At 46.7% G+C, this 27,104-nt stretch overlaps 1 protein-coding gene across 1 annotated transcript in view; it reads left to right on the top strand.

Moving 5' to 3' along the window:
- Positions 1-27,104, top strand: part of SFMBT2 (Scm like with four mbt domains 2) — a 156,332-nt gene that overhangs the window by 43,994 nt on the left and 85,234 nt on the right. Inside the window, exons 3-4 of the mRNA XM_074984183.1 lie at positions 3,123-3,178; positions 9,040-9,137. Coding sequence (XP_074840284.1) covers positions 3,163-3,178; positions 9,040-9,137 — 114 coding nt within the window. The 5' untranslated portion in view covers positions 3,123-3,162. The remainder of the gene's footprint in view (positions 1-3,122; positions 3,179-9,039; positions 9,138-27,104) is intronic.

A 27,104-nucleotide genomic window follows, 5' to 3' on the forward strand; every position in this document is an offset into this window, starting at 1 on the left:
AGAAACACAGCGCACAGGTCTGCTAGAGAGTTCATAGGGGTGCAGCTGCGCTGCTCTAAACTCTTGAATGTAGCTGCTCAAAGCCAGTGGGAGAGAACTCTCCTTTCCTCTTAAGTATTCCAGTCCCCATAAGTGGCAGAAGCTCTGGCAGTGCTGTCCACAATGGTGCTTATGTCAGGGTAACTTGCATCACTCAAGGGAGCAATTTATTCACCCCCACCCCAAGCTACACATGTTATGACGACATAAGGTATAGTGTAGACACACACTTAGGTGCTTGTGGCAGATGTACCCATGTTCACGGTCATGCTCTTTGTTGGACTACGCAGAGTTTGATTCTTAATGCTCTTTGTTGGACTACGCGTAGAGCCTAAGGGCTTGAATCTTGACTCAGGCTGGTTCTACACTTGCTGCGGAAGATCGAACGCTTTGGTTGGATCTTCCAGGGTGCCATTTCGTGCGTGCGTTAAATGGCACATTCCAGCGTCAATGTCGACTCCGGAACTCCTCGAGAGCTGCAAGGATTAAGGAATGCTGAAGGGAGGAGCGCTCTCATCGGCATTCTGCAGTGAGGACAGGGACGATATCGACGGCTGCAAAATCGATTTTTGGTGTGCAATTGGCGTGAATAAAATTGCACAGCAGCCGTTGATATTTAAGATAAGTGCAGACCCAACTTCACCCTGGTGCAAGTCCAAACCAATTCGAATGGGATCAGAATAAATCCCTGCGTTGCTTGTAGTATCTACCCTTCCGTCCATTTATATTGGTAAAAGAAACAAGCAGGCAAGAAATGTGTAGGCAGGAAACAGTAGGTTGGATGGAAACATATTCCAGTCTTGTGTTTAATGTTGTTACGCTCTGTTATGTGCGAGATATGTGAGTAATGCTGTACGTCATGCTGTGTTTATAACTCGCTAGTAAATGGAGTTACTGTTAATCAGCACTGCAGATCATTGGTAAGATTATGTATTGATTTAGCAAGGTAATTTTCTGTACTGGAACTGTTCATAACAGGGCTTTTGCTGTACTTTCAAAATTAATACTCAATACAATTCAAATATTAATTTTAGCATCCTGCTCTCATGGATAAGTGGGAGCTGATTGTTTGGCTTCGCTTCTAGTGTGTAGCTCAGAGAAGCAATATTAGCTTTACAGTGGCTAGGGATCTATTATCATAAATTAAGTCATTAGTGCTACTATATCCTTTGATGTTAAAAATGTTTTATTTCACTGAAGCAATTGTTTTCTGGAAGAAAAATCACATTACTGCAGACTTCCATGATGTTGTTATATTTAGAAATGGTATTTTGCCATGATGTGATGCTTTATGAGATTGTATCGATGCATTTAATAACTACAATAAGAAATTGTCTCAAGCTGTAAGCAAATATATTGCGCTGAGATGTATCAACTGTTCATAGAGCTGGTTGAAATTTTTCATCTAACCATATTTCAAACTTATTTTTGAAAATATGGAAACCATAAAAGGGAAAAAAATTCCAAAAAGAAGTGCTGTGATGCCAGCTCTACATTTTGTTGATCATCTCTAACGCTAGCTGAAGTTGTTTGAATTTCAAATTTTTGCAAATTTTTGGAATGGGAAAAAAAAAGGAATATTTTTTTTTGAAATATTGACTTCCCATCCCGCTGCTCCAACCAGCCCTAATATTTCAAACTCTCTCTGATTTGCAAAATCTTTTAAAATCCCTATAAAGACTATTGGTTTTTACTGTCTGTTTCCTTCAACACGCTTAGTATATGAACATCTAACAATTTAGGTTATGAGCCTTCAAACACTTATGAATGTACTTCATTTCATTCTATGAGCAGTTGGGGCTGCTCGGAGAAAGAGGTTGCCAACTCTCGTGATTTTATCATGAATCTAATGACTTTTTAAAATACATTTCTTAAAGCCTCAACTGGATTTTTGTGTGTAATACTCTCAGCTTTCATTTAAAAGAAAAATATGATTCTAGCTCTCTATATTTCAAAGAAAAGTTTGAAAATGTGAAGCAAGTACACTTTAAAGTTTTAGAAACCAGCAGGGAAATAAGAAGAATCCAAAATGTATTATTCTGGGCAATCCCAGCCTCCTGATTTTTGGAGCCTGACTCATGGATTTGAATGCTTGAGGTTGGCTCTTACTTCAGTGGTAAAGTTGAACCATGTACATAAGTGTTTGCAGGATCAGGGACTCTGTGTGTAAGGAAATATATCTGGGCACTGAGACTTCTTGGTTTACTTAACAGAATCAGCTAAGAGGGCCTGATCCAGACAACCGCCTTGTTTTCAGGACTGATCTCATACACTTTGAAATCAATGGGAGTCTTTCACTGGCTTTATGGGTGACAGATCAAGCCTTCAAATTCCCACTGGATGGCTCAATCCTGCCCCCATTGAAATCAGTGGGAGATTTGCCACTGATGACCATGGGAGGAGGATCAGGTCCAGGGTGAATGAGTCCTCTGTGAGCAGGGGGCTTTCAGAGTCATGCTCTGAGTAATGGGCTGTCTGTGTTAATTTCAGGGCCCAGTCCTCTAATGGGATATACAACCCAAACTCTCCAGTTAGAGGCAATGGGGGTGAAATCCCCTGGCAGGACTGGGTCCTGAGTCCTTACGAAGAATCCTACCACATGGATTCTTGAGAATCATAAAAGGTCCAACAACAATTTTATTTTATTTTATATATATATATATATTTTTTTTTTGGTTGGTTGGTTGAAAAATTAGCACAGCTGCTGTTTTCTGTTTGCTTCTGAATTTGCACTTGGAAGCAGTTGGGTAAAAGCGAAGGCGAACAGACTGTTTGCTGATAGCGTGGATGATGGTGTGAAAAACAAAAAATAATCTTCTGCTGTCGTCTGTTTCCTTGAGACGTCTCTTCAAATAAAATTTAAAATAAGGAGTTTTGCTTCTATTCAAACAGCCTCTGCGAGGAAAAAACCCTGTAGACCTCATTACAGTTGATTCCTTAATAGAGCTGCAGGATTCCCAGAACCCTTTTCAGTACTGGATAGTTAGTGTGGTTGAAAATGTTGGAGGAAGATTACGCCTTCGCTATGTGGGATTGGAGGAGACTGAATCCTATGACCAGTGGTTGTTTTACTTGGATTGCAGACTTCGACCAGTCGGTTGGTGTCAAGAGAATAAATACAGAATGGACCCACCTGCAGGTAAAAAGGCTTGTTAAAAATATGATCTCATCATTTGCGTTTGAAACCTGTTTATGTATTGACCGAGCATGCTGTGTATCTGTTGTTTCTTCTAGTTTATCAGTCATGGCTTTTTGACCACTGGTTACTCAGTTTAAACCCATGAGTGCTGGTGGAATTGGTTAGACCAGGGGTGAGCAAGCTTTTTATGTCGGGCCTGACTTTTCATCCCTGCAGTTAGTGGGGCCCCTCCACCCTGTTGAATATAATGCTGACCGATGGAAATTTCAGTTATGTTCATATGAAAAAAGAAACCCCACTTTCGCAACATGTAAGAAAATAAATATGTAGAATATAAAAACTTCATGAATCGGTGTATAAAAGTGAACACACATACGTAAAAACAGTAAAGGGTTGCAACATTTTTAATGAAGTGCATAAGCCTGAGACCCAGCAGCTGATCGTGCTGCATTCTCCCTTGCAAAGTTTCAGCCCTCTCCTTCCTAAGTTTTTCTGGGAAGAAGGGTCTTTTCTAAAGGCAGGCTTCCTTTTAAAGGAAACCCATCCACACTGCTTTTTTTTAGTTTTCGAAAACAGCACTTGCAGAACAGCGAGGGGCCATCATTACGCAAAGGAGGTGCTGAATATGCAAATCAGCACCTCATTTGCATTTTCAAATTTTCGATCAGCTATTTTTGCATACCCCTTTTGAAAGGGAGGGGCCAGTGGAGGGGCCTAGATCACAGAATCATAGAATCATAGGGCTGGAAGGGGCATCAGGAGCATCGAGTCCAGCCCCCTGCTTCAAGCAGGATCAACGCCAGCCAAGTCATGTAGCCTTTTAGTGCAGATGGTAGAAGACTGACTTTTTAGAGTTGAAAGTCCACCGTTACACTCTCCAGTTCTTCTAAAGCATGTGTGATTTTTACACCCATTGTGTCTACTGTTGCTGTATTACAGTGGGACCAAATTTAACTCCAGGGGAGGTGCTCGAAGGATGAATTTTTCCCATAAGGTTTGTGCTGGAGTGAGAAAATCTTGTCGGTTTCATTTTGAAGGAGTTTTTCAAATTTTTATGATTAAATGGATATTTTACCTCTTGGCTTAGAGCTGCTTTCATGCACCCCTCCCCCCAAAGAGCAGCCCTGAGTTACAGATTCAGTTGAACCCAACAACTCAAAATGAAACTCAGGCAACGGCACATTTTGCTTGGCATTGCAAAGTGAGCAGCCAGAAGGTTCACTTCCAACTTGACTCAGCTTTGTCCAAATGTTTACCTCAGCTCAAGTTATGGCTTGTAGGGGAAGCCCAGACCAGGAAAATTTCCCCTTGAGGAGTAAGGTTGATTTCATGGCTAGGGGACAGGAGACCTGACTCCTATTCCTTGTTCTTCTGCCTGAGGGACAGGTCAAGTAACCTCTCTGAGCTTCAGTTGTACCCTGTGAAATCAAAGGAGTGTCTCTGTTGATTTTAATAGGTGTTGGGTGTGGGAGAGGGAGATTGTTCCTGGGAAGGTATTTTTAATACTGTTTTCCTTCAGTCTAGCAAATCATCAGAGCAATTTCCAGGATGAGCACATTAAGACAGGTCAATTTTTTGTCAGCATATCTACGTTGGAAACACCCCCCGTTGCAGCTGACATAGCTGTGTCAGAAACCACCTCCGTTTCTCCCTTGTCGATGTAGCTGTGCTAATAGGCGAGTGGTGCCAGCCGGACTGCGAAGGGGGTATTGCTGTGCCAACAGAGAAACTCCTGTCAGCATATGTTATACCTATACTAGCGGGGCAGTGCCTGTGCAGGTGTGACAGAATCTCTGTGTCAGCAGACCTGGTTGAGTGTCAAATAGACGTGGTTTACGTGGTAATGTGCGAGTTACAAACCCTGCACCTTTTCATTGTTGCTTTCTGGCAACCTTGCTAACTGATATAATTCTCAGTAAACACAACATAGGGACTCCTATAGTTTCCTCTCTTCTTTCTGCCTTTTTCCCCATTCTTATACTGCTTGAACCTCTCTAGTCCGGCGTCATCCGTAATCTGGTATCATTTTAGTTAGCCAGAGGACTGCTTATCATGGGTGTGGCCAGTTTTGCCGTGGTCCCATGAAATTTGGTTCCAGCTGCCAGTCCTGGCTCTCAGTGTTTTGTGCTGTTATTTAGCTGTAATTTACCCCTAAATGTCTTCTAAGGGCCCAGCAAGCAGTGTAAGTGTTGGTAATGCTGCTAGACAGTATTGACCTCCTGGGGTCTGGCAATTTCTCTCATCTGGCACCAGTCAGATTCTGAGGGTGCTGGATGAGAGAGCGTTAACCTCTATTTGTTTTTGTGTTTTTCTGTTTCCTTCTTGTTCCTTTGTTCTGGCTCCTTTATAGTCTCTCTCTCTCTTCTCTCTCTTTTTCTCTAACTTGGTTATTTGGCCATTTCTTTCATTATTCTCTCTTCTTCTTCTTCTTCGTCTTCCTGCTCTCTTTCCTTCTCACCATACCTTTTGCTTTCTCCCTGTTATTTGGTCCATTTACACAATAGTACAAAACTGAAGTAACTGCTGTAGTCAGCAAACCAGATACTTCCCAGTGACATCAATTGAGGTACATTGCTTCACACCAGCTAAGGAGCTGTTCCAGTGGGGTGACACCAGGGTACTGGCAGCATGAGAGGCAAATCAAAACCCATGCTTCAGTCCTGTCTCCCAGCCCATCTCTTTCCTAATTAGTTCCTGCCTAATCTTTACTGCTGTCCAGTGGTTTTGCTCACTGTCCTGCTTTCCACTCTGTGGACAAGCCAAATGGCACTGTGAAATCGACTGTTTCTAGTTGCCAAATTGTGTGTAAACCCCTTAGAAGTCCCTGATTTTATGCTGTTTGCTCTGCTTCCAAGGAACCACCTGGTGTAGAGACCTGAAGGCAGACACTAAAAAGACAGGATACACTTAGTCAGAACTGGAACAGATCGCCCAAGATGGGGACACTGGTGAATGGTCATCAGTGGCCCATGCTCCAAGATGTAGGAATAGAGGAGGCTTACTGCTACTACAACCCTGCGTCTAGAGCAGAGCAGAGACAAAGGTTCCAGTCAGCCCGCTTCATACTCAGTACAGTTTATTGGCCACTCATTATCCAGCTGAGAAACAAAGGGTAGCAAGACTCTGGTATTGTATTGTGACTGACTGGACACCCCCCACCTGGGAGAATAAAATGGAGGCTGAAACAAATTGAGTTTATTTTCCAGTAAGCCATTCCTTATTGATCCATCCAGTGGCAGCATAATTTCCTTTTCGGCAAAGACATGATAGAAGTAGAGAAGCAAAATTATGCATGTTAAATAATTTTCCAGATTGGAGATAGATTCCTGCAAATGGTGCCCACTAAATTTGATTTTGTACTTGCCCAGCTTCAGCGTTCAGCTGAGGGAAAAAAACTTAGCTCTGAATGAGCCAGTATTTCCTGTGGATCCCTGTGATCAGGGCAGTGATCCACAACTCACTGAATGGGGACTTGGGGCCACAGCTGAAACTTCATACGTTCAGGGTGAAATTCCGTAGGTCTGACACAAAGGATTTGGAGTTTGGTGTTCTCGTATCAGAGGTTCAGCTGAGATGAATTCCTGCAACACCATTGCAATGACATCAGCTTGCAATTTGGTCCCAAATTTTGATCCAAAGAGCCTCATTTCATGCAAACTTCTAGTTAGAGATGAATCAGCAGACATCTTCATTGCATAGTTCTTGTTGCCCTAAACACAAATTAACACAACAGACTTTGTTCAGTTTTCTGCAACATTAGCACTTAAAGAGACTGCTTTATGCCCTTTTAACGTTGCAATTTAGTGTCCATAAACATGTCAACAGAACGTAACTGCCTCTGTTTAATGAAATACATCCATAATATCGCTCAGTTGTTATTGCAACTGGTAGACGTGCCTTTATCTTTTTTTGGCACATTGAATATGCACAAAAATTGCAGCTGATTTTCATCAGCTTAAGTTCAAGACTAATACGTGCCACTTATTCCTACCCCTAGCTCTGTTGCAGTAACTGTGGGAAACAAAAAACATTACAGGCCTCTGCAGGTTGAACCTCTCTTATCTGGCACCCTTGGGATCTGACCAGTGTCAGACAAGAGAGTTTGACAAACTATACAAGGTTAACATTCTCTAGCACATTACTTCCATGGCATACTTGGCTCTTAGAAGACATTTGAGGGTAAATTAGAGCTAAACAACAGCACAGAACACTGAGAGCCAGGACTGGTGGCTGGAAACAAACTTCATGGGACCACAAGAAACTTGGCCACACCCATGATAACTGGCCATGCAGCTAACTAAAAAATCATACTGGATTATGGATGTTCCTGGATGAGAGAGTTCCGGATTAGAGAGGTTCAACCTGTAGTAAATAATAAAAAACAATAAAAAGCTAAGGAAGCACCAGGGTTCTCAGAGCCTTAGTGTAATGGTGTTCATGCTAGGAAGGGCTGTAGGACTGGGTGTTTGATTGACGCAGTTGAGGGTGAGCAGTGCTCCCAAAAGAAAAGGAACACCTGCTGAAACAGCCACACCAAATGACAAACACTTAAAAGGTGCTGTTGGTACTCCAGCCGCAGTCTGGATTCTAAGCAAAGGATCGAAATGTAGGATCACTCTAAAATCCAGGCAGGCAAAGAATTAAAAAATATAGCCCTAAAAGGTTAACAAGTCCTTTTAACTGCACTTAAACTCATATGTGTACCCTTGATGTCTGTCTGAAGTTGGGTAGTTTGATATAGTGGATGTAAAAATACATCCACTTCCAGTGAGTTATTCTGCAAATCCTGTTTTGATAAGGTCTTAAATCTGCTGAGATCAGAACATAAAATTCCCTCGTAGCATCAATGCTAGGTGAAAACGGTGCTTGCAATTGCTTCTTCTTCTTCTTTTTTTTTATTTTCTCCTTCAGAATGGTAAGATGCAGTTGTAAATCGTTGCAGCTGTTACATGCATAGAATTTCAAATGGAAAATGAGCCAAATGTAGCACAGGTGTAAATAGCTATGCTAGTGGAGTTGCACTGTCTGTTTATTCCCTATCTGGAGTCAGGCTTATTATGTTCATTTCCATTTTAATAATTACTGTAGTCTGTCTATCTATTAAGAGCTTTAGATGAATGTTCTGCAATAACTTGTGTGCTGGTTAACGATACATTTCCTAGAACAGAAGTACAACCAATATAAAATTCGCCATTGTACAGTCCCTACAGTAGATGATTCATAGGCATTTTACTGGAATGAATCACTAAAGGATTTGATAATATAACTAATGATATTAAATCTCCTTAAAGAAGCTGCTGTAGTGAAACTGTACTTCACTTGTAAATACTGTTTGCTGGGTTGCTATTATGCTCTGAATGTTACATTGATAAGTGTCTGCATATAGAGCTAGTTGCACATTTTTATTTCCTTTTTGACAAAAAGTGCCTTTTTAACTAACAATAAGAACAGTGTTTCTGAGAACATTCCTCCCCTTTGGTTGTTGTTGTTTTTTGTCAAAATGTTTCGGCTTATGGTTGATAAACCCCAAGCAGCAAAAATACCAGTTTTTGGCAGCCAAACATAAAAAGATTAGTGTTTTAGTTTTTGAAAACAAAAACTTGAGGGTTAGCTTTCTGACTGAAAAATGTTCATTTGTCTGTTTACTTTAGTTTTTCTGCAGGAAATAAAGTATATTTCTCTCTGGCTCTGTGTTCGTGGAGTCATTCTTCTTCGTTGCTTTTACCAGAACTGCATAGTGTAGGGTATATACTGCATTGTTGATTTTACTGGAACTGTACTGTAACATGGTGTATCAGATTAACATTAACAGGAGTGTCTGATCCTTAAACGATTATGTGATTTTTGTCACTGTTTTTTAGAAATCTATTCTCTGAAGAACATATCTGAGTGGAATTGCGCTCTGGAAAAATCCCTTAATGATGCGGCAAAGTTTCCTCTTCCAATGGAAGTATTTAAGGTAAAAGAGATCCATTTATTTCTTTAATTACAGAGCCACCAGTTGAATAAATACATCCAGGAGTGAATAAGCATCTTGTGTTTACCTCATCTAGGAGAGACACCACTCTAGTATGTCATGGAATGAAAAGTCGTCAGGGAAATTTTTGTAAAAAGCTGGAATAAAAGGGTTTGTTGTTCTTCAGGTTTTCACTAGGAAAATTAGCTCTTTGCAGTCATAGCCTATAGGGGAATGTGGTGCTTGGGTGTTTAAAGCACACTGCTATGCGTGGTCTGTGCAAAAGACACCACTTATATCTCTAAAATAGGGATTAAGTGGAATTTAGGAACATAGAAACATAGAAATTTGCTATTCCCATGGCACAGCTAGAAGAATTGGAACATCGAGATCACATGCTGTTCTAAGTCCGCGGAAGAGATATGCTGGTGATGGGTGTTGTAGGAAGGCCTGAAAGATATCAGTGAGAGTCCACCCAGCCACCTCTTTTCTCATTTTGCCATCCTTCCACTGGTAACCTACTCTTCCAATGTGTGATTTTGGTCCGACTGTCTCATGGAGCTCGTTAGCAGGTGCGCCCTGCATCCCCCAGCAAATCTTCTGCATCCCTCCCTTCATTGTTTCACAGTCCCCTGCTTCCCCCCTGCATACCCCACTGCTTCTTTGCCAAACACTTTATATATAGGTCTTGTCATTACTCTCTATGTTGGTGCAGTGCACCACTGTGCTGTGAGTCAGTACAACACCAGTGCACAACTCCTAGCCTACTGTGTCCCCAAAGCAGGGGTTATGGGAGCGCTAATCAATTAGAGGTGCCTGATGCTGGCCCCTGCCAAGGGACAGCTTCTAATCTGTTCTTGATGGTGTTAGGAAGCACTTTCTACCAATAAGGGTAGTCAGTGAATGGAACGAACTTCCCAGAGAAGTTGTGGAAGTTCCATCGTTAAAGGTTTGAGAAACACCTCTTAGGGATGGTCTAGGTTTTCTTTATCCTGCCTCAGCACAGAGGGTGGGGCTAGAGGACCTCTTGAGGTCCCTTTCAGTCCTTCATTTCTATAATTCTGTGCCCTTTAAGAGACCCTTGCTTTACAATGTATTTATTTGCTAGGAAAGACAGCCACTTTGTGGTTTTCCACCAACAGTAACTCATCGCTCTTGGTATAGCACTTTTCACTGGTAGATCTCCAGGCATGTTGCGAAGGAGGACAGTATTGTGATGAGGTGAATCACAGAAGTCCCCTTGGGTTATCCCCTTTCTGTGCTGGTCATGCCACTGCCTCCTGCCTGCCTGCTCTCTGAGGTTCCCCATCACCCTGTCCTGCTGGGCCAGATTCTCTGGTCCCCCCCAGCTATGGCACAGAGTTGGGGTTTACCGCCTGCCTGCAGAGAAGCACAGACACTGAACCAGTTCAGCTCTGAGAAGGCTCAGCTCAAAGGGCTCAGCACCCAGGAAGTCAACTCCCAAATAGGACTAAAACCTCAAATAAATCCGTCTTACCTCCTGTGAAAGTTTTACACAGAGGAAGCTTGTAAGTTCACTCCCTTTATCCCTGAAATAGAGACATGCCCAGTGGTGGCCCTTCCTTCCCCAGGTAACAGTTATTTACACGGCTCTTAATAATAAACAAAAGAATTTTATTAAGTGTAAATTGTAGGATTTAAGTGGTTGCAAGTTGAAACAGTCAGATCAAAGTAATTTATTAAATTAAAATGAATAAAAGCACTTGGGCTACTTCTACACATGCTCCCTCCATCAGAGCTGGCATGGTAATAGGCAGTTTGAAGCAGGCTAATAAGGTGCTAGTGTGCATATTCAGCACCTCATTAGCATAATGGTGGCCATGCAGATTTCAAAGTGCAGACTTCAAATTAAAGATTGACAAAGTAGATGGGAACAGCTTCGAAATAGGCACCCCACTTCGACATTCCCTTTCTCCAATCTAGTTGTGGGAGTAAGGGAGTGTCGAAGTGGGGCACTTATTTCAAAGCTGTTCCCATCTACGGACTTAGGCTCTGTCTGCACTAGGAAAAGTAAGTGGACTGCAGATACACAATTCTGGCTACTGCAGTTGCATAGCTAGAATTGATGTTTCTGCACTCGGCTTACTTGGCCGTCCCTACTGAAGAAGTTTGGTGGGAAGGTTTCAATGGATGAGAAAGGTTCAACCTGTACTAGTGAGTTTCTCTCATCGACCTCCCTTACTTCTTGTGAGGAGTACAGGTGTTGCCTGCAACCCCTGAGAGGTCAATTTCACCCATCCCTACCAGATGCATGAAATCAAACCTGGAAGATTGACCCTGAGTGGGTCAATCTTCCAGGCTAGTGTAGACATAGCCTTAGATGTTTCCAGCAGACATCTTAGGTGATAAGAGGCAGGGTGTCTCTTGGTGTTTCGCATCTCCCACCTATTCTTTGCTTTCTCCCCCTTATATTCTAATGCAAAGCTGTCTTATCCAGCATCACTTGCAGCCAGCACGATTTTAGTTATCTGGATGACCACGTAGCATAGGTGTGGCCAAGTTTCCTATGGTCCCATAAAGTTTGTTTCCAGCCACCAGTCCTGGATCTCAGTGTTCTGTGCTGTTATTTAGCTGTAATTTACCCCCAATGTCTTCAAAGAGCCCAGTAAGCCGTGGAAGTGTTGGGAATGTGTTAGAAAATATTGACATCCCACAGTCTGGCGAATTCTCTTGTCTTGCGTCAGTCACATCCCGACAACACTGGACGAGAGAGGTTCAACCTGTAGTAATGATTCTGACTTTTTACTTTATTTCTCTGTTTCAAGGTCAAAATATGGTGGTTCTAGGATTAGACCTCAAAGATGTGGTGCTGGTACTTAATTTCAATGAACGAGTGCAGAAAGCCCTGTCGAGGCACGAAACGCCTTTTTATTTAATTGACTCCTAGCTGCTGGAAGCCTGCAGTGGCCAGCCAGTTAGAGACTAAGGCTGTGTCTACACTTGCGTTCCTCTTTCGAAAGAGGCATGCAAATGAGGGGAATCAAAAATGAAAATTAGCTGCAGATTTACATATCTGGTGCCTCATTTGCATATTCTTCTTTCAAAAGAAGAAAAGCAGGGTAGATGCAGCTCTTTGAAAGTAAATCCCATCTTCGAAAGAAGCCTTCTTCCCATAAAAAAAGGGAAGAAGGGTTCTTTCAAAGATGGGGTTTACTTTCAAAAGAGCCGTGTCCACCCTGCTTTTCTCCTTTCAAAAGAAGCTCTTTAGAAAGAATATGCAAATGAGGTGCCAGATATGTAAATCTGCAGCTCATTTGCATTTTCAATTTCCCTCATTTGCATGCCTCTTTCGAAAGAGGAAAGCAAATGTAGACGCAGCCTCTGAGTCAAAATAGCCGTGGATAGAATGCAAAGAGCCACGTATTATATATTATCAATCTATCTATCTATCTAGATCACTTCTCTCCCAGAGCCAGGCACCCTCAACCCCCAGCTCTAACCCAATCCCCCCACTCGTCCTCTATAGCCAGGCGCTCCAGACCCCTGCTGTAATCCAGTCACCCGCCCTTCCCCCCACCAACGCCAGGCTTCCCTGGCCTTCCTGTGTTAACCCAGTGCCTTTCCCCCCCTTCAGCCCTCCCCCAGTCCAATGCCTGGGTCTCACCAGAGCTGTGCTTCTCCCTTGAGGCACTGGGGCACGTGCCTAGAGCGGCAGTGAGAAGTTCGGGTGCACGACTCTGGGAAGGAACCGCATGCTATTGAGCAAAGAGACGCATTTCATTGAGCAAAGAGATGTGGGTTGGCCACCCCGTACTAACATATGTCTGCTCCCTCTCATTGTTGCACAAGAACTGTGGTTTTAGATTCAGTGAGTCCCGCTTTTGAGATGCCTAGTGGTGGGAGAGTGCCAGGGTGCTCCTCTGCTCAGAAGGACGAGCAGAACAAAGCACATGGAGTGGACCGAGAGGCAAATTAGTTGGAGGCTGAACACAAATGGCAAAAACCCACAGATGCCCTTTGTTTTGTCAAACCAAACCCAGTGCGAGGTCCAGCTTAGTCCTAATTCTGTGCATTGGTGGAGGGCGTGTTGGATAAATGTTTCTGCTCGGTCCTGTTCCTTGCTTTGCCTGTAACTGAGCAAAGCACAGAGTGGCTTTGATTTTGCTTTGAAAACACCACCATCCATTAGCAGCAACGAAGGGTCCTGTGGCACCTTATAGACTAACAGAAAAGTTTAGAGCATGAGCTTTCGTGAGCATGAGCTCCAGCATCTGAAGAAGTGAGTTAACTCACGAAAGCTCATGCTCTAAACTTTTCTGTTAGTCTATAAGGTGCCACAGGACCCTTTGTTGCTGCTACAGATCCAGACTAACACGGCTACCCCTCTGATACTTGACACCATCCATTGTGCATTTAATTTGTGCAACCAGGGACGCTCACATCTGGGTCTCATTTTATATCAATCTCCAAAATCAGGGGTTTCGGGCAACATCAAATCTAGGGGCCAGGTCACAGTAGCTCCATTCAAGCCAGCTATGTTGGTGAAGTTAGTCGTCTGGTGACCCATTGTTGATGAGGCTCAGGGTTCTGATTTGGCGTCCATTTCTGCTTACGCAAGAGTCAAATGCTAAGCTCCCATTGATTTCAGCATGAGCAGTATTGTGAAGTCCATCTTTAATCTTTTCTTCCCCAGCTTTCCTTTGGCTTTAGTCTAGGACTAGTATTACTTTAAAACAATGTCTGAACTCCTGGCCCTTCTGAAGAGAAGGGGGCGTTTCTTCTTTGAGTGGTCCCCGTGGGTGCTCCACAATAGGTGTCAGGCTCGCCCCGCGCCGCAGATCGGAAATCTTCCAGCAGTTTCTCCTGGATTGCGCGTGCGCCGGTGCGCGCCGCCCCCCTGCGCGCCCCCGGCCGTGTGCGTGATCCGGTCCCCGCCAGTTCCTTCTCAACTGCCATCGGCTGCAGACAGAGTCCACTCAGGCTAAGGCCAGAGTCAGATTACTTAGTGGTTTTTCTCCATGTGTAATTTGTTGTTTCGGTTATTAAACAAAAAAAAAAAAAAGAGAGAAAGCAAAGACAAGGAATATAAAAAAAAAAAAAAATAAAAAGAGAGGAGCGGAGAAGAGAAGAGCGGACGTGAAGGCCATTTAGGCCGCCCGCTGCCCCGCAGGCCGGTGATCACTATTTGGGGTGGAAAGGCACAAATTGAGTGCTAAGTACCCTATTAACAATAAAGGACTCACCGCAATGGCCTCTTCAGGTTTTAAAAAGCGGGAGTCATGCCGTGAAGCTATGCCGGCCTCCGTGGGGCATAGCGAAGGCATCCGACAATTGGGGGAATTACAGCTACCCAGACGCGTTCTCACTGTGCTAAGCTCACAGCCAGGGCCAGGAAGGACAGAGCGATGAGGCGTAAAATGCTCTTGTTGATAAGGCTCTCCAGCCGGACTTGCCGGAGAAGGCTCACCCAGAAGGGCCCTCTGGGTTGCATAAGAGGAGGGCAGCTTTTCTCTCTCACCCCCTCAGCACAGAAACAAAGGAAACTCTCCCTGGCTTGATCCTTGCCGTGCATTTGCAGCGAGCAGGACGAGCGGAGCGCACAGCCCCCAGCCGCATACTCAGGCAAGCGGCAGCGTACGTGGCAGAGGCCGAGCCTCCGATTATTCAACAGCCGGCACGCGTGGCGCCTAGAGCATGAGCCAGGCAAGCGCCGGAACCGGCGGCACTGCCACAGGCGGCACAGACCCCCGTGGCACCAGCAGTGCAGGGCTGCCAGGCACGGAGCCTGCAGGCACCAGAGGGGGATACCCGTGCGGCACCGCAGCTGACGGTGCCGACGCGCGGTGCTGACAGCAGGGCCGAGATCCCCGGCACGGAGGGGGGCGGTGCCGGCCCCGCAGCGGAGGGGCAAGGCAACATCAAAAACCCGGCACCGCAGTCCATCTCTGGACAGGGCTGTGCTGCTGTTAGCACCAAGCCCTCCGCCTGTGTCTCCACCAGCCCATCCAGGGAAAAAAAAAACAAAAAAACCTCCTTCTCCGTTCTTCCAACCAATGTCACCATTGCTTGGGCCACCTTCACCATTTCTGGGATGGATCCCCTGGCATACTATCACAAGCCAGTTTCACCTCTATCTGTGTCGTCGCGGAGGTCTCGCTCTCCCAGACATCGGGGGTACACACCCCGCGAGTGGTCTAGGTCTCCATCCCCGGACCCTTGCCCGTGCTGCCATGATCGTCCTTATCAGGCTGGACACAGACAAACCACAGGCCTACACCCAGGGGCAGGTCCCCCCCCGGCCGCTCAATACCCCCGTGGGCACTCCTGATCGGGGACGGAAACACAGTTGTCTCAAGGGGAGTTAATTTTAGAACCCTGAGACTTTCCTTCACGATCCTCCGGCGAGCAAGTGTATCATCGACCGCAGGAACCTGAGGGTTCGAGGGAGGTTTACCTTAGTGGTTCCTCCTCATCCTCCCCAGATGAGGCCATGGCCCCTGGGGACGTCTCTCCCCCGGATGACTTTAAACAGTTTCAGGAGCCGTTTAGAAGGGTGGCTTTCACGCAAGACATTCAAATGGCAGAGGTGCACAAGAAACATCACAAACTCCTGAAAAATTTGAGACCCCCGGCTTCATCCAAAATTGCTATTCCGCTGGACGAAGCCATTCTGGAGTCAGCCATTACTACATGGCAGACTCTGGCCTCTGTTCCGCTTACGAACAAGAGAGCGGATAAGAAATACTTCATCCCGGCAAAGGGCATGGAGTTCCTCTTCAGTCACCCACAACCAAATTCTTTGGTGGTCGGGTCGTCCCAGCAGAGGTCAAAGGCTTCTCAGTACAAATTGGGGGATCGGACAAAGATGCTAAGAAGCTAGAGCTGTTTGGCAGGAAGGTATATTCCTCTCCTATCCTACTATTGAGAATGGCAAATTATGGGCACACCTAGCAAACCATAATTTTGATAATTACTCCGGGCTTACTCCCCTCATGGATTCACTTCCGGAACATAAAAAGCTGGTGTTAAAGGCGATGGTTCAAGAGGGCTACGCAGCATCGCGGATGGGAGTCCAGATCACCCTGGATGTGGCGGACACGGCGGCACATTCAATGGCTACAGCAGTGGTCATGCGTAGAGAATCCTGGCCCCAGACATCGGGTATCTCGAGGTACCTACAGACGAAGATCATGGACCTTCCCTTTGAAACACAAAAGCTGTTTGCGGACTCAACCGACTCGGTCCCTCACCCCAGTAAGGACTCGAGAGCTACACTTAGAACCTCGGGCATTTATACTCCCCCATACAGGAGGGAAAACTTTTACCCTCAGCAAAGACGCTACGCTTACAACCACAGCGTGCTCAATATCAATGGGGCTACGACCAAGGGCGCTATCAATAGCGGCAACAGTACAGAACTCCTAGGCGACGTTCTTAACAAAGCCGTACGCCCTCGGGTCAGGCCTAAAGGCAACAAGTTTGATGGGTAGGTCGGGGGCTGCACTATCAATACCCTCACTCAATGCCACTCTCATTTCATGTTCCATCATCGCCTCAGACCGTTCTACTCCCAATGGCAAAAGATCACCACAGACATATGGGTGCTGGAGATCATAGCCACGGGTTACGCGATCCCCTCCCAGTCGCTTCCACCGACGAAGCCTCCCACCAGGCCTCACCTCAGGGACGCTGCCATGAGGCGAGGCTCAAGCAGAAGGTGACTCACCTTATGTTCATAAGGGCGGTGGAAAGAGTGCGGGAATAATTCCAGGGGAAGGTTTTTATTCACACTACTTCCTACCAGAGAACAAAACAGGACACTGGAGGCCATCTTAGATCTTCGGGGCCTCAACAGTTACTTGCGTAAGCAACGGTTTTGGATGATCACAGTTGCCTTGATACTCACGGCACTGGACGATGGAGACTGGGTTGCAGCACTCGATTTACGAGATGCTTACTTTCATGTAACAATCCACCCGGCACACAGACGCTTCCTCCGCTTCACGGTCGGCCAGGAGCGCTTCCAGCACAGGGTTCTTCCGTTTGGCCTCTCCTCGGCCCCCAGAGTCTTTACCAAAACCCTGGCAGTGGTATCAGCCTACCTGTACAGATGGGGGGTGTTTATTTTTCCCATATCTGGGCGACTGCCTGCTAAAAGGGACCTCGAAGGCAGAGGTCTCACGCATGGTACGCGTCACAGCGGACACGTTTCTTCGCTGGGCCTAGTCATCAACTTCGCAAAGTCAAAGTCCGAACCCACACAACATATAAGCTGCGTCTACACGTGCACGCTACTTCGAAGTAGCGGCACCAACTTCGAAGTCGCTAACCTCATGAGGAGATAGGAATAGCGCCCTACTTCGACGTTCAACGTCGAAGTAGGGACCGTGTAGACGATCCGCGTCCCGCAACGTCGAAATTGCTGGGTCCTCCATGGCGGCCATCAGCTGGGGGGTTGAGAGATGCTCTCTCTCCAGCCCCTGCGGGGCTCTATGGTCACCGTGGGCAGCAGCCCTTAGCCCAGGGCTTCTGGCTGCTTCTGCGGCAGCTGGGGATCTATGCTGCAGGCACAGGGTCTGCAACCAGTTGTCAGCTCTGTGTATCTTGTGTTGTTTAGTGCAACTGTGTCTGGGAGGGGCCCTTTAAGGGAGCGGCTGGCTGTTGAGTCCGCCCTGTGACCCTGTCTGCAGCTGTGCCTGGCATCCCTATTTCGATGTGTGCTACTTTGACGTGTAGACGTTCCCTCGCTGCACCTATTTTGATGTTGGGCTGAGCAACGTCGAAGTTGAACATCGACGTTGCCGGCCCTGGAGGACGTGTAGACGTTATTCATCGAAATAGACTATTTCGATGTCGCAACATCGAAATAAGCTATTTCGATGTTGGCTGCACGTGTAGACGTAGCCATAGAGTTCATAGGGGCACACACAAACTCTATCACAGCAAGGGTGTACCTACCCGACGCCCGCTTCCGTGCAATCAGTTCGCTGGTGCAAGTCATAACGTACAGCCCCACGGTGCTGGTCTTAATGTGCCTACAGCTGCTGGGCCATACAGCGGCAGCGACGTTTATGGTACAGAATGCCAGGTTGGACATGTCAAGCCCGTAGCATTGGCTGGTGAGCGTTTACAAACCGTCATCCCACACTGTCCACAGGGTGGTGTCGCCCACAACAGAGGTGCGCAGATGCCTGGCGTGGTGGGAAAACCCCGGGAATCTGCTAGTGGGGGTGCCTTTTCACCAACCACAAATTTCTATTTTTTTCTTACTACCGACGCCTCCCACATAGGATGGGGAGCGCACATCGGCGACAAGGTAACGCAAGGGCTATGGTCCCCTGCGGAACAGACACTGCACATAACCATGCCAGAGCTCAGAGCAGTGTTCAACGCCTGCAAACATTTTCCACATTACCAACGTGGCAAAGTAGTCGGGATTCAATACCGACAATACCTCCACTATGTTTTACATCAATAGACAAGGAGGAGCATGATCCCGTGCCCTATATGCGGAAGCAGTCCAATTGTAGAATTGGTGCATTGCCAACAACATAACGTTGAAAGCCTCGTACTTGCCGGGCGCTCACACCGTGAAAGCAGATCAGCTGAGCAGGCGCTTTGCAATCACGCACGAATGGCAGATCCGCTCCGATCTGCTACGGCGCATTTTTCGTACACGGGGATTTCCCCAGATCGATCAGTTTGCGACAAGGTCTTGCACAAAGCCAGAAGGGAGAGAGCTCGCATGATACTCATAGCCCCGCTTGGGATCGGCAGCAATGGCTTCCCTTGCTTTTGCTCATGTCAGACCGCCCACCGCTCCCTCTACCGGTGGCACCGGACTTACTCACGCAGGCTCAGGGGTCCTCAGTGCACCCGCACCCTCAGGGTCTGTGCCTGCAAGCATGGCTAATCCATGGCTCAGCTCTTTAAAGAGCACGTGTACGGAGGGAGTACAACAAGTCCTGGAGTGTAGCCGAAGGACCTCCACCAGGAGGACTTACAAGCAGAAATGGGCTCGATTAACACCCTGGTGTTCCGCCAAGCAGTTAGTTCCCCTTGACGTTCCTATACCTGTAATACTAGAATACTTATTGGACCTCAAGAGAGGCGGGTTTTCTCTATCCTCACTAAAGGTCCAGCTCGCCGCTATATCAGCCTTTCGACATACAGAGGAAGGGCCCATGGTATTCGCCCATCCTATTGTTACCAGGTTCTAGGAGGGGCTGGTAAACCTGTACCCCCCTCGGAAACTGCTTCCACCATCGTGGAATTTGGACTTGGTGCTCAGCACACTATCAGGTCCACCTTTTGAACCATTAGCCACAGTTCCCATACGTCTCCTTATGACAAAAAAAAAAAAAACAACCTTCCTCCTTGCTACTACGTCAGCCCGCAGGGTGAGTGAGCTTGCGGCAGTGATGGCAACGCCACACTGCACAGTATTCTCAAAGGAGGCGGTAACCTTAAGGCTGCACCCAGCCTTTGTTCCAAAAGTCTCTTCGGAGTCCAATCTTAACGAGCCAATAGTTTTACCCTCGTTTTACCCGAAGCTTCACAGCTCTGGCACAGAGGCACGCCTGCATCTCCTGGATGTGAGGAGGGCGTTGGCCTTCTACATAGACAGAACTAAGTCCTTCCGGAACACGGACAGGCTCCTAGTCTCTCTCTCTCCCAGGTCAAAAGGAGAAGGTCTCTCTTCACACAGAATCTCTAAGCACATTGTGTCCTGTATAAAAATGTGTTACGAGCTTCAAACTGCTCCTTTGCTGGCCCCGCCCAGGGCTCACTCCACCAGGGCGGTGGCGGCGTCAACAGCCTTCTTCAAGGGCATCACGTTAAAAGACATCTGTAGAGCGGCAACCTGGTCTTCCTACGACACCTTCGCCGAGCATTATGCCCTGCCTCGGGTATTCGAAGAGGATACCTGTTTGTTGACAGCAGTCCTCTCAGGGGCAAGCTGCACATCAACCGATTACCCACCTCCTTACTTGGGTTACTGCTGGGTAGTCACCTATTGTGGAGCACCCACGGGGACCACTCGAAGAAGAAAGAGAAGTTACTCATCTGTAGTAACGATGGTTCTTCGAGATGTGTCCCCGTGGGTGCTCCACCACCCGCCCATCCTCCCCGCTTCGGATCTCTGTCTAGTGTTTTTCAGGAGCATCCGAGGCGGTTGGTCAAGGAACTGGCGGGGACCGGATTGCACACATGGCTGGGGGCGCGCAGGGGGGCGGTGCGCACCGGCGCATGCGCGATCCAGAAAAAACTGCTGGAAGATTTCTGATCTGCGGTGCCGGGAGAGCCTGACACCTCTTGTGGAGCACCCACGGGGACACATCTCGAAGAACCATTGTTACTACAGGTGAGTAACTTCTCTTTTCCCCATTCACTTCACTGGAGCTGGGGATCTCACGTCACATGGGCTTGATAGCAAAATGAAGCTGGCTGACAAAAGCTTATGTTTCTTTTGCTCAGCTGATAGGTCTGGAACTCTTTCACTCAAAACATGCTCAACCTGTTCTCCCTCCCTTATATTGCTTTCCTGCTGGTTTAGCTTGATCAGTGTGACTCCTGCTTTTCAACCATCATAAGGATGATGAGGATCAGGCCCATTATCTCAACGTCTGGTGCAAGAATCTTCTCATGAGACCTCAGAGTTTGTGTTGTTTGAGTTTGCCGTGCCACTGCTGAGGACTTGGGCATGAGTTAAAAAGAGCCTACAGCTGTCGCTTGGGATGATGCACATATCTGTTTATGGGGCTGAACAGTGCATGACTTAGCTGCTCCTTAGATGAGTGACCTCCAAGGGAAACCTTTGATACTCAGGTATATAGTGGTGGTGATCCAGCAGGTGTCATTCTTCACTGAAAGTCAGAAGAGAACAAATTCCTCCTCTGTGGTACGCCAGCTGTCATCTGGTAAATGAGCTGTAACCAGAGATCTTGCAGTTCTTAAAGAACCCAGATTATTTTTGCAGAAGTTGAAGTGTGTACTCTGGAGTATTCAGTAAATTCTAGTTGAGATAATTACATTCTGTCCACTTCGATCCAGGAAAGCACAGTACAGAGAGAAAGAGCAGAGCCTTTACTCTGGAATTGGTTAAAAAATCAACAATGCTTGCCTGCCTCTGTATGTGTGTCTGATCATACTGCCATGACAATCAGCAGCAAAACTTCCCCTGTCTTCAGGGGGGCAGGGTCAGACTTTTTCTGGGGCCTCACACTGCCTTGACTTACCCATGGTGTCACCATTGCACACAAGTACAATAATACAGTCATCCTTTGATTTACATGGAGGTTGTGTCCTGGGCAACCTCCCTGGAAATCAAATTTCACATAAATCGAGGGGGAGTTGTAGGGGAGATCCCCTGGCTGGGGAAGTGGGCAGCTGGGGGAAGTTAGGGAGACAGTCACGCAGCCTCTGGCTTCTCCCAGCTGGGGGGCACACAGCTGCTTGCGTTGTGGTTTCTCCTAGCTGGGAGAAACTGTGCTCCAAGCAGCTGTCTGTGCGCAAACAGAGCCTTGTGGTGCATCTTCTCCCAGCTGGGAGAAACTGCACCACAAGCAGCTGGTTTCCATTTGCACTTAACTTGTGTTAATGCAAGTTAAGTGCAAATTGAAATTGCACTTCTCAAGGTTTTACTGTATTAATAAATCCTCACTCTTATATGTCAGTCTCAAGCTGCTTTCCAAAGAAAGGACTGTCATTATGTCCATTTTACTGTGGAGTAAATTGAGACACAGAGAAGTAAATGACTTGCCCAGGTCACTTGGGGCAGCCTGTGGCAGAGCAAGTACCAGAACTCAGGAGTCTTCAGGCAGTGCTTTATTCAGTAAGCAATACTGCCGCTCTACTACAATCAAGATGCAACACATTAACCTTTCCTATCCAGTGACATTTTACAAGCTCTGGTACTCTTGTTTGGCAGAGAGACTGCGTGTGGTTTGTAAAATGCTAGGAGACTGGGGAGGAAGCGCTGATAACTGCTGGTGAATATTACGAGTATTTGACTACTAAACTTGGCGTTTGATAAGCCACAGCTGCTAGGAGAGGCCATACAAATAAGTATATTTTGCAAAAGCTGCAGTAGCATGTTCACGATGAGTCATTGTTTTTACTGTAGGAAAATGTGTGAATCCTTTAAAAAAAAAACACACCTCTCAGAACATCTGATAATGTCACAGAACAGTTGCTGGGATTTTCAAAACCCACTTCATCAGCTGCATCTGCCCTTTTCATCTTTGCCCAGGAAAGCGAATTACAGAAAACTGGCCGAGTGCAAGACTTTTGCACCTACATCTTTGGGCATTTTTTGGAAAACTCTCCTGCACTTTTACAGGCGGCATGTTTAATATGTTTGAGTGTAGAACTGGGAGCTGGCCACTGTGCCTTTCGCTTAGAATGTTGTCTTTGGTATGTCATCTACAAATAGACCGGGGTGAGCACACTTTTCACATCGGGCCCCACTTTTCATCCCTGCAATTAGCGGGCCCCCGCAACCTGTCTAATGTAATCCAAACTAATGGAAATTTCGGTTATGATCATATAAAAAAACTTTGGGCATGTGTAAGAAGATAAGTCTGCAGAATGTAAAATCTTTATTAATCAGTATAGAAATGTGAATACCCAGACATAAAAACAGGAACAGATTTCAACATTTTTAATGAGATGGATGAGTCTGAGACCCAGCAGCCAATCGTGCTGGGCCCCGCTTATGAAATTTCATACTCCTCCGAGAAGGCATTCTCCCACTTTGCTCACCCATGAAATAGACTTCAGAGACTTGTGCCTATCCTGCTGTGAAGTATTGTCTCCTTCTTTCCTCCTACCCCCGTTTGCCTTTCTGTAGCCATCTGTGGGCTCTTGTCACATACTTTAATTGTAGGCTCCATTGTCGTTTTATTCTCTCTGTGTATGGCACTTAGCGTGGTGAGGGCCTGGCCCATGGCTAGAGTTCCTAGATGCTGCAGTAGTACAAATAATAAATCTGAGAGGGGGTTCCCATGTTAATCGGGATCCGTAAGAGCAAAGAGGAGTCCTGTGGCACCTTGAAGTCTAGCAGATTTCTTTGGACATAAGCTTTTGTGGGTAAAGGCCGCTTCCCCTTTGTGCCTCTGATTCTCCACTTGTAACTTGGAGTGTAGAACCAGTATTACTTTTTCCTGAGGAACCCTCGCATGTGCAACCTGGCAGCTAAGCTGGCAAACTCTGTACCTACATGAGGACTTGGGCATGAGTACCTACATGAGGAGGGGATTCTGGATAGTGGCTGGCTCTTGAATGTAACAGACAAAGACATAGCAAGATCCAGCAGCCGGAAGCTGAAGCTAGACAAATTCATACAAGAAATAAATCACAAATCAGCCACTGCAACATTTTACCCATGGATATGCTGGGATCTCTGTCACTTGACATCTTTGGGGGCAGATTCCCCGGCTGGTGCACCATTGTTACGGAATTATAACAGTTTATACCAGTTTAGGATTTGCCCCTTTTTTTTATCAAAAAGGGGTATTTTTCAAATAGCTGCATTAGCTCAACTAGGCATTACTGAGTTTAATGCAGGGATACCGGGTGTGGTTCTAGCAACTGTGTTATGCAGAGCAAGCTAGTTAATCATACAGATAGCTTCTGGTCTTAAAATCTATGAATCGATGGATATTTGAGTGCTAACAATGAAGCCCCTTTAAAAGTTCCACCTAATCTTTATAATTTGGATAAAATGATGGCAGGGCATCAGATGCAAAGTTCTAGCAGCATTTAAACACTGAAAGGAGAGAGCTCCTTTGGGTTGGTTGGTGCAGGCTGCTGGAATTGATTTATTTAATTTTTTTAAACAATTTCAATGTATCCCGTTTGCATGTAGCTTGCCCACGGTAACTGGATAATCTTATTCCTGCTCCCTGTGGAGCCAATTGTTGATTATGCTCATTGATTGAGTATTAGATTGCCTGCTTCCTGGGGAGATGCCATCTCCTCCTCCATGTCTGCACAGCACCTAGCGTAGTGGAGCCCTGATTCTGAGTGCGTCTTTGGACCATACCATTGTCCCTACGATAGTATTAATGAAAGTTTTGGGTAATGGGATGAATTTTAAGAAAGGATCATTGAGGGTTCAGGCTCTTCTCTGGCAAAAAGAGGAAGCGCCACTCCTTGAGAGGAGAGCTGGTTGAAAAAATTTCGAAATCTGGAATTTCACTGAGGCTTTTATGGAGAATTTAAATTATTTTAAATTGAGTAAAATAATTAAAATACTTTCTCCCTTATGCAATATTACGGTGTAGTTTTTCTTCCAGTTTTTGACCAAAAAAAAGGTGCACAGTTATCCCCAAAATTTTCATGATAACTTCCGTTAGTTTTTGATGAGCTCTTCTTGGGAAAATAATAATTAAGTGAGACCCAGATTAGGGGGATAAGCTTTCGTGAGCAAAGGCTCACTTCATCAGATGCATGAGTGGTGGGGGGGGGGGTAGTTCCAGAGGGGTATTTAAAGAGTGGGGTCCCAGTAAAAGGGAGGGCCAGAGCTGACAAGGTCTATTCAGCAAGGTGGAAATGGCCCATTATCAGTAGTACGTATCAAAAGAGAAAAAAACAAGTCAGATCAGACAGGGAGATGTGGGCCCATTGTCAGCATCTAATGAGGAGATATTAATACCCAGGACAGAGAAGCTGCTTTTGTAAGGGGCGAGCCGCTCCCAGTCTCTGTTTAATCCTTGGTTGATGGAGTCAGATTAGGGGAGTATCTTGGAGGGAGATAATCCTGTGTGGATGAAGGGGATGGACTAAGTGACTTAATAGGTTTTTCCTTCTCATAGTCCCATTGTAGAGGGTTAAGTGTTGATGCTGCTGGGTAAAGCAGATGCAGGGGCAGCAGGCTTGCAAAAAATTTGGTGATGCACAGAATGCCCAGAACTTGCACTGCTCCCCTACTCCAACTCTTGTCCCCTCACCTGTGTAAGGTTCTGGGAGGGAGTTTAGGAGCTGGGTGCAGGCTGTGGGCTGGAGCAGGGGCTTGGGGGACAAGAGGAGGACAGGTTGTGCAAGGAAGCTTGGGTGCAGGAGAGGTGCGGGGTGGAACTCTGTGGAGGTGCAGACTCTGGGAGGGAGATTGAGGAATAGGCGTAGGAGGGGTGTGGGGTGCATCCTCTGGGATGGAGTCTGGGTGCTGGCTCTGGCCCTGGGTAGGCGGTGGAGGTCCTGGGTGCAGGCCGTGGTGGGTGTTTGGGGGATGGGGGTGGAGAGGGAGTTTGGGGACAGGATTGGGGCTGGTGAGAAGGTGCAGGCTCTGGAGGCAGTGGGGTGCACAAGGGGCTGTGGGGGCAGTGGAAGGGTGGTGCTTCACTTATTTGGGGGTACCTCCCCCGGCAATGCCTTCTGGGGTGCTGGGGTCTCTGGGCACTTCTGCCCATATGCTGCCCCGCACCGCAAGCCCTCTGCCCCCCTGCCATCCCCAAGCTCCTTCTGTACAGCTGGAGCAGCATACAGAGACCCCACACACCTCCTCCCTGGCCACAGGGACACACATGCTGGCAGTTGGAGTGAGCTAGTGGCCCAAAGCTGCTCTAACCCTGCTGCACTGCCAGCACCTCCCACCCCTCCTGGGGGTTATAAATCATCCCGGGGGAGGCAGCTGGTGGGGCCAGACAGGGCGTGGAGGAAGCACATAGGATGTCACAGTGACTGGGGAAAGCTGCAAGCACGGAGCACAGGCTGGTGAGTTTAGATGGATCCCAGCTGCAGGACAGGAGTATTCCTGGTGCCAGGGGCTGCACAGGCCCATAGAACTCTCTGCCTATGAGCAGACGTGAGTTGGTTTAACTTAGACCCCAAAAGCGAATGCTGGCATTTCCCTGCCCCAGAGTGCTGAGTGGTTGGCTGGCATTTGCCATGCCCGCTGTGCCATAATTACCTGCTAGTCACCGTCTTGCTGCAGCCTGCCAGGTTGTTTATACGCCATCTGTTCCTTCACATCCATAATGCTCATCAGCCTTCTGGTGAACTTCCACGCTGCTGTGTGCTATACAGAGACTCACTCTGCTAAGCCCTTGCATTTGATCCGTTTCTGTCTCAAATCTCTTCACTTTTGCATGTACTGCAGCTAATCACACTGTCTTAAAGTGCCTTATCAGCTTGCATTCTTCACCCCTTGCAGGAGCAAGGGCTGCTTTTAGCAAAGGCATGGGAGAGTGACTCAAGAGACGTGGGTTTCACTTCTAGCATCAGCCGTAGGCTTCTTGTGGAATCCTGGACAAGTCTCTTCGCCTCTCTGTGGTTCAGTTCTTACAGATGGGATAATAACACATCCCTACTTAAATGCATTCATGTTTATGAATGAGCAGGGAGCCATTTCAGTATCTAAGCAAATAAAACGCAACCAGCTCAGGGTGGCCTGTGATTTTGTACAGCAGTGCTATCGAACAGTTCAGGGAAGCAGTGAGGAAAAATACAAGTGAAACTCTGGAGGAAATTCAGCCACAGGGTAATGTAACATCCTGACTTGGAATGAGATTATGCACAATGGCTACGTACAGTTCCCGTTGTCCCCACATACCTTTGCTTTTAACATACACTCTTTGCTTTTACTAATGAACATCAGTAGTTGTTGAGCCAGCCAGAGGATACAGAGGTAGAGTAACCTAATGTACAACAAATGGAACTGGGCCCTGGGCATTTCAGAGTACAATCTCTGACACCGACTTGCTGTATGCCCTTGATAATGTCACTAGAGTACACACCGGGATGCTGATAGTGCTCACCTAGAATCAGATTCTTCTCCCAGTATCCAAGAGGTAGCCGTGTTAGTCTGTATCTTCAAAAACAACAAGAAGTCCTGTGGCACCTGATAGACTAACCGATATTTTGGAGCATCAGCGTTCGTGGGCAAAGACCCACTTCGTCAGGTGCATTGACCCTTTTCGTCTTTGCCCACGAAAGCTGATGCTCCAAAATATCTGTTAGTCTATAAGGTGCTGCAGGACTTCTTGTTGTTCTTCTCCCAGTTACAGT

The sequence above is a fragment of the Carettochelys insculpta genome, chromosome 1 (assembly GCF_033958435.1).
Source record: "Carettochelys insculpta isolate YL-2023 chromosome 1, ASM3395843v1, whole genome shotgun sequence".
NCBI classification, from domain to species: Eukaryota; Metazoa; Chordata; order Testudines; family Carettochelyidae; genus Carettochelys; species Carettochelys insculpta.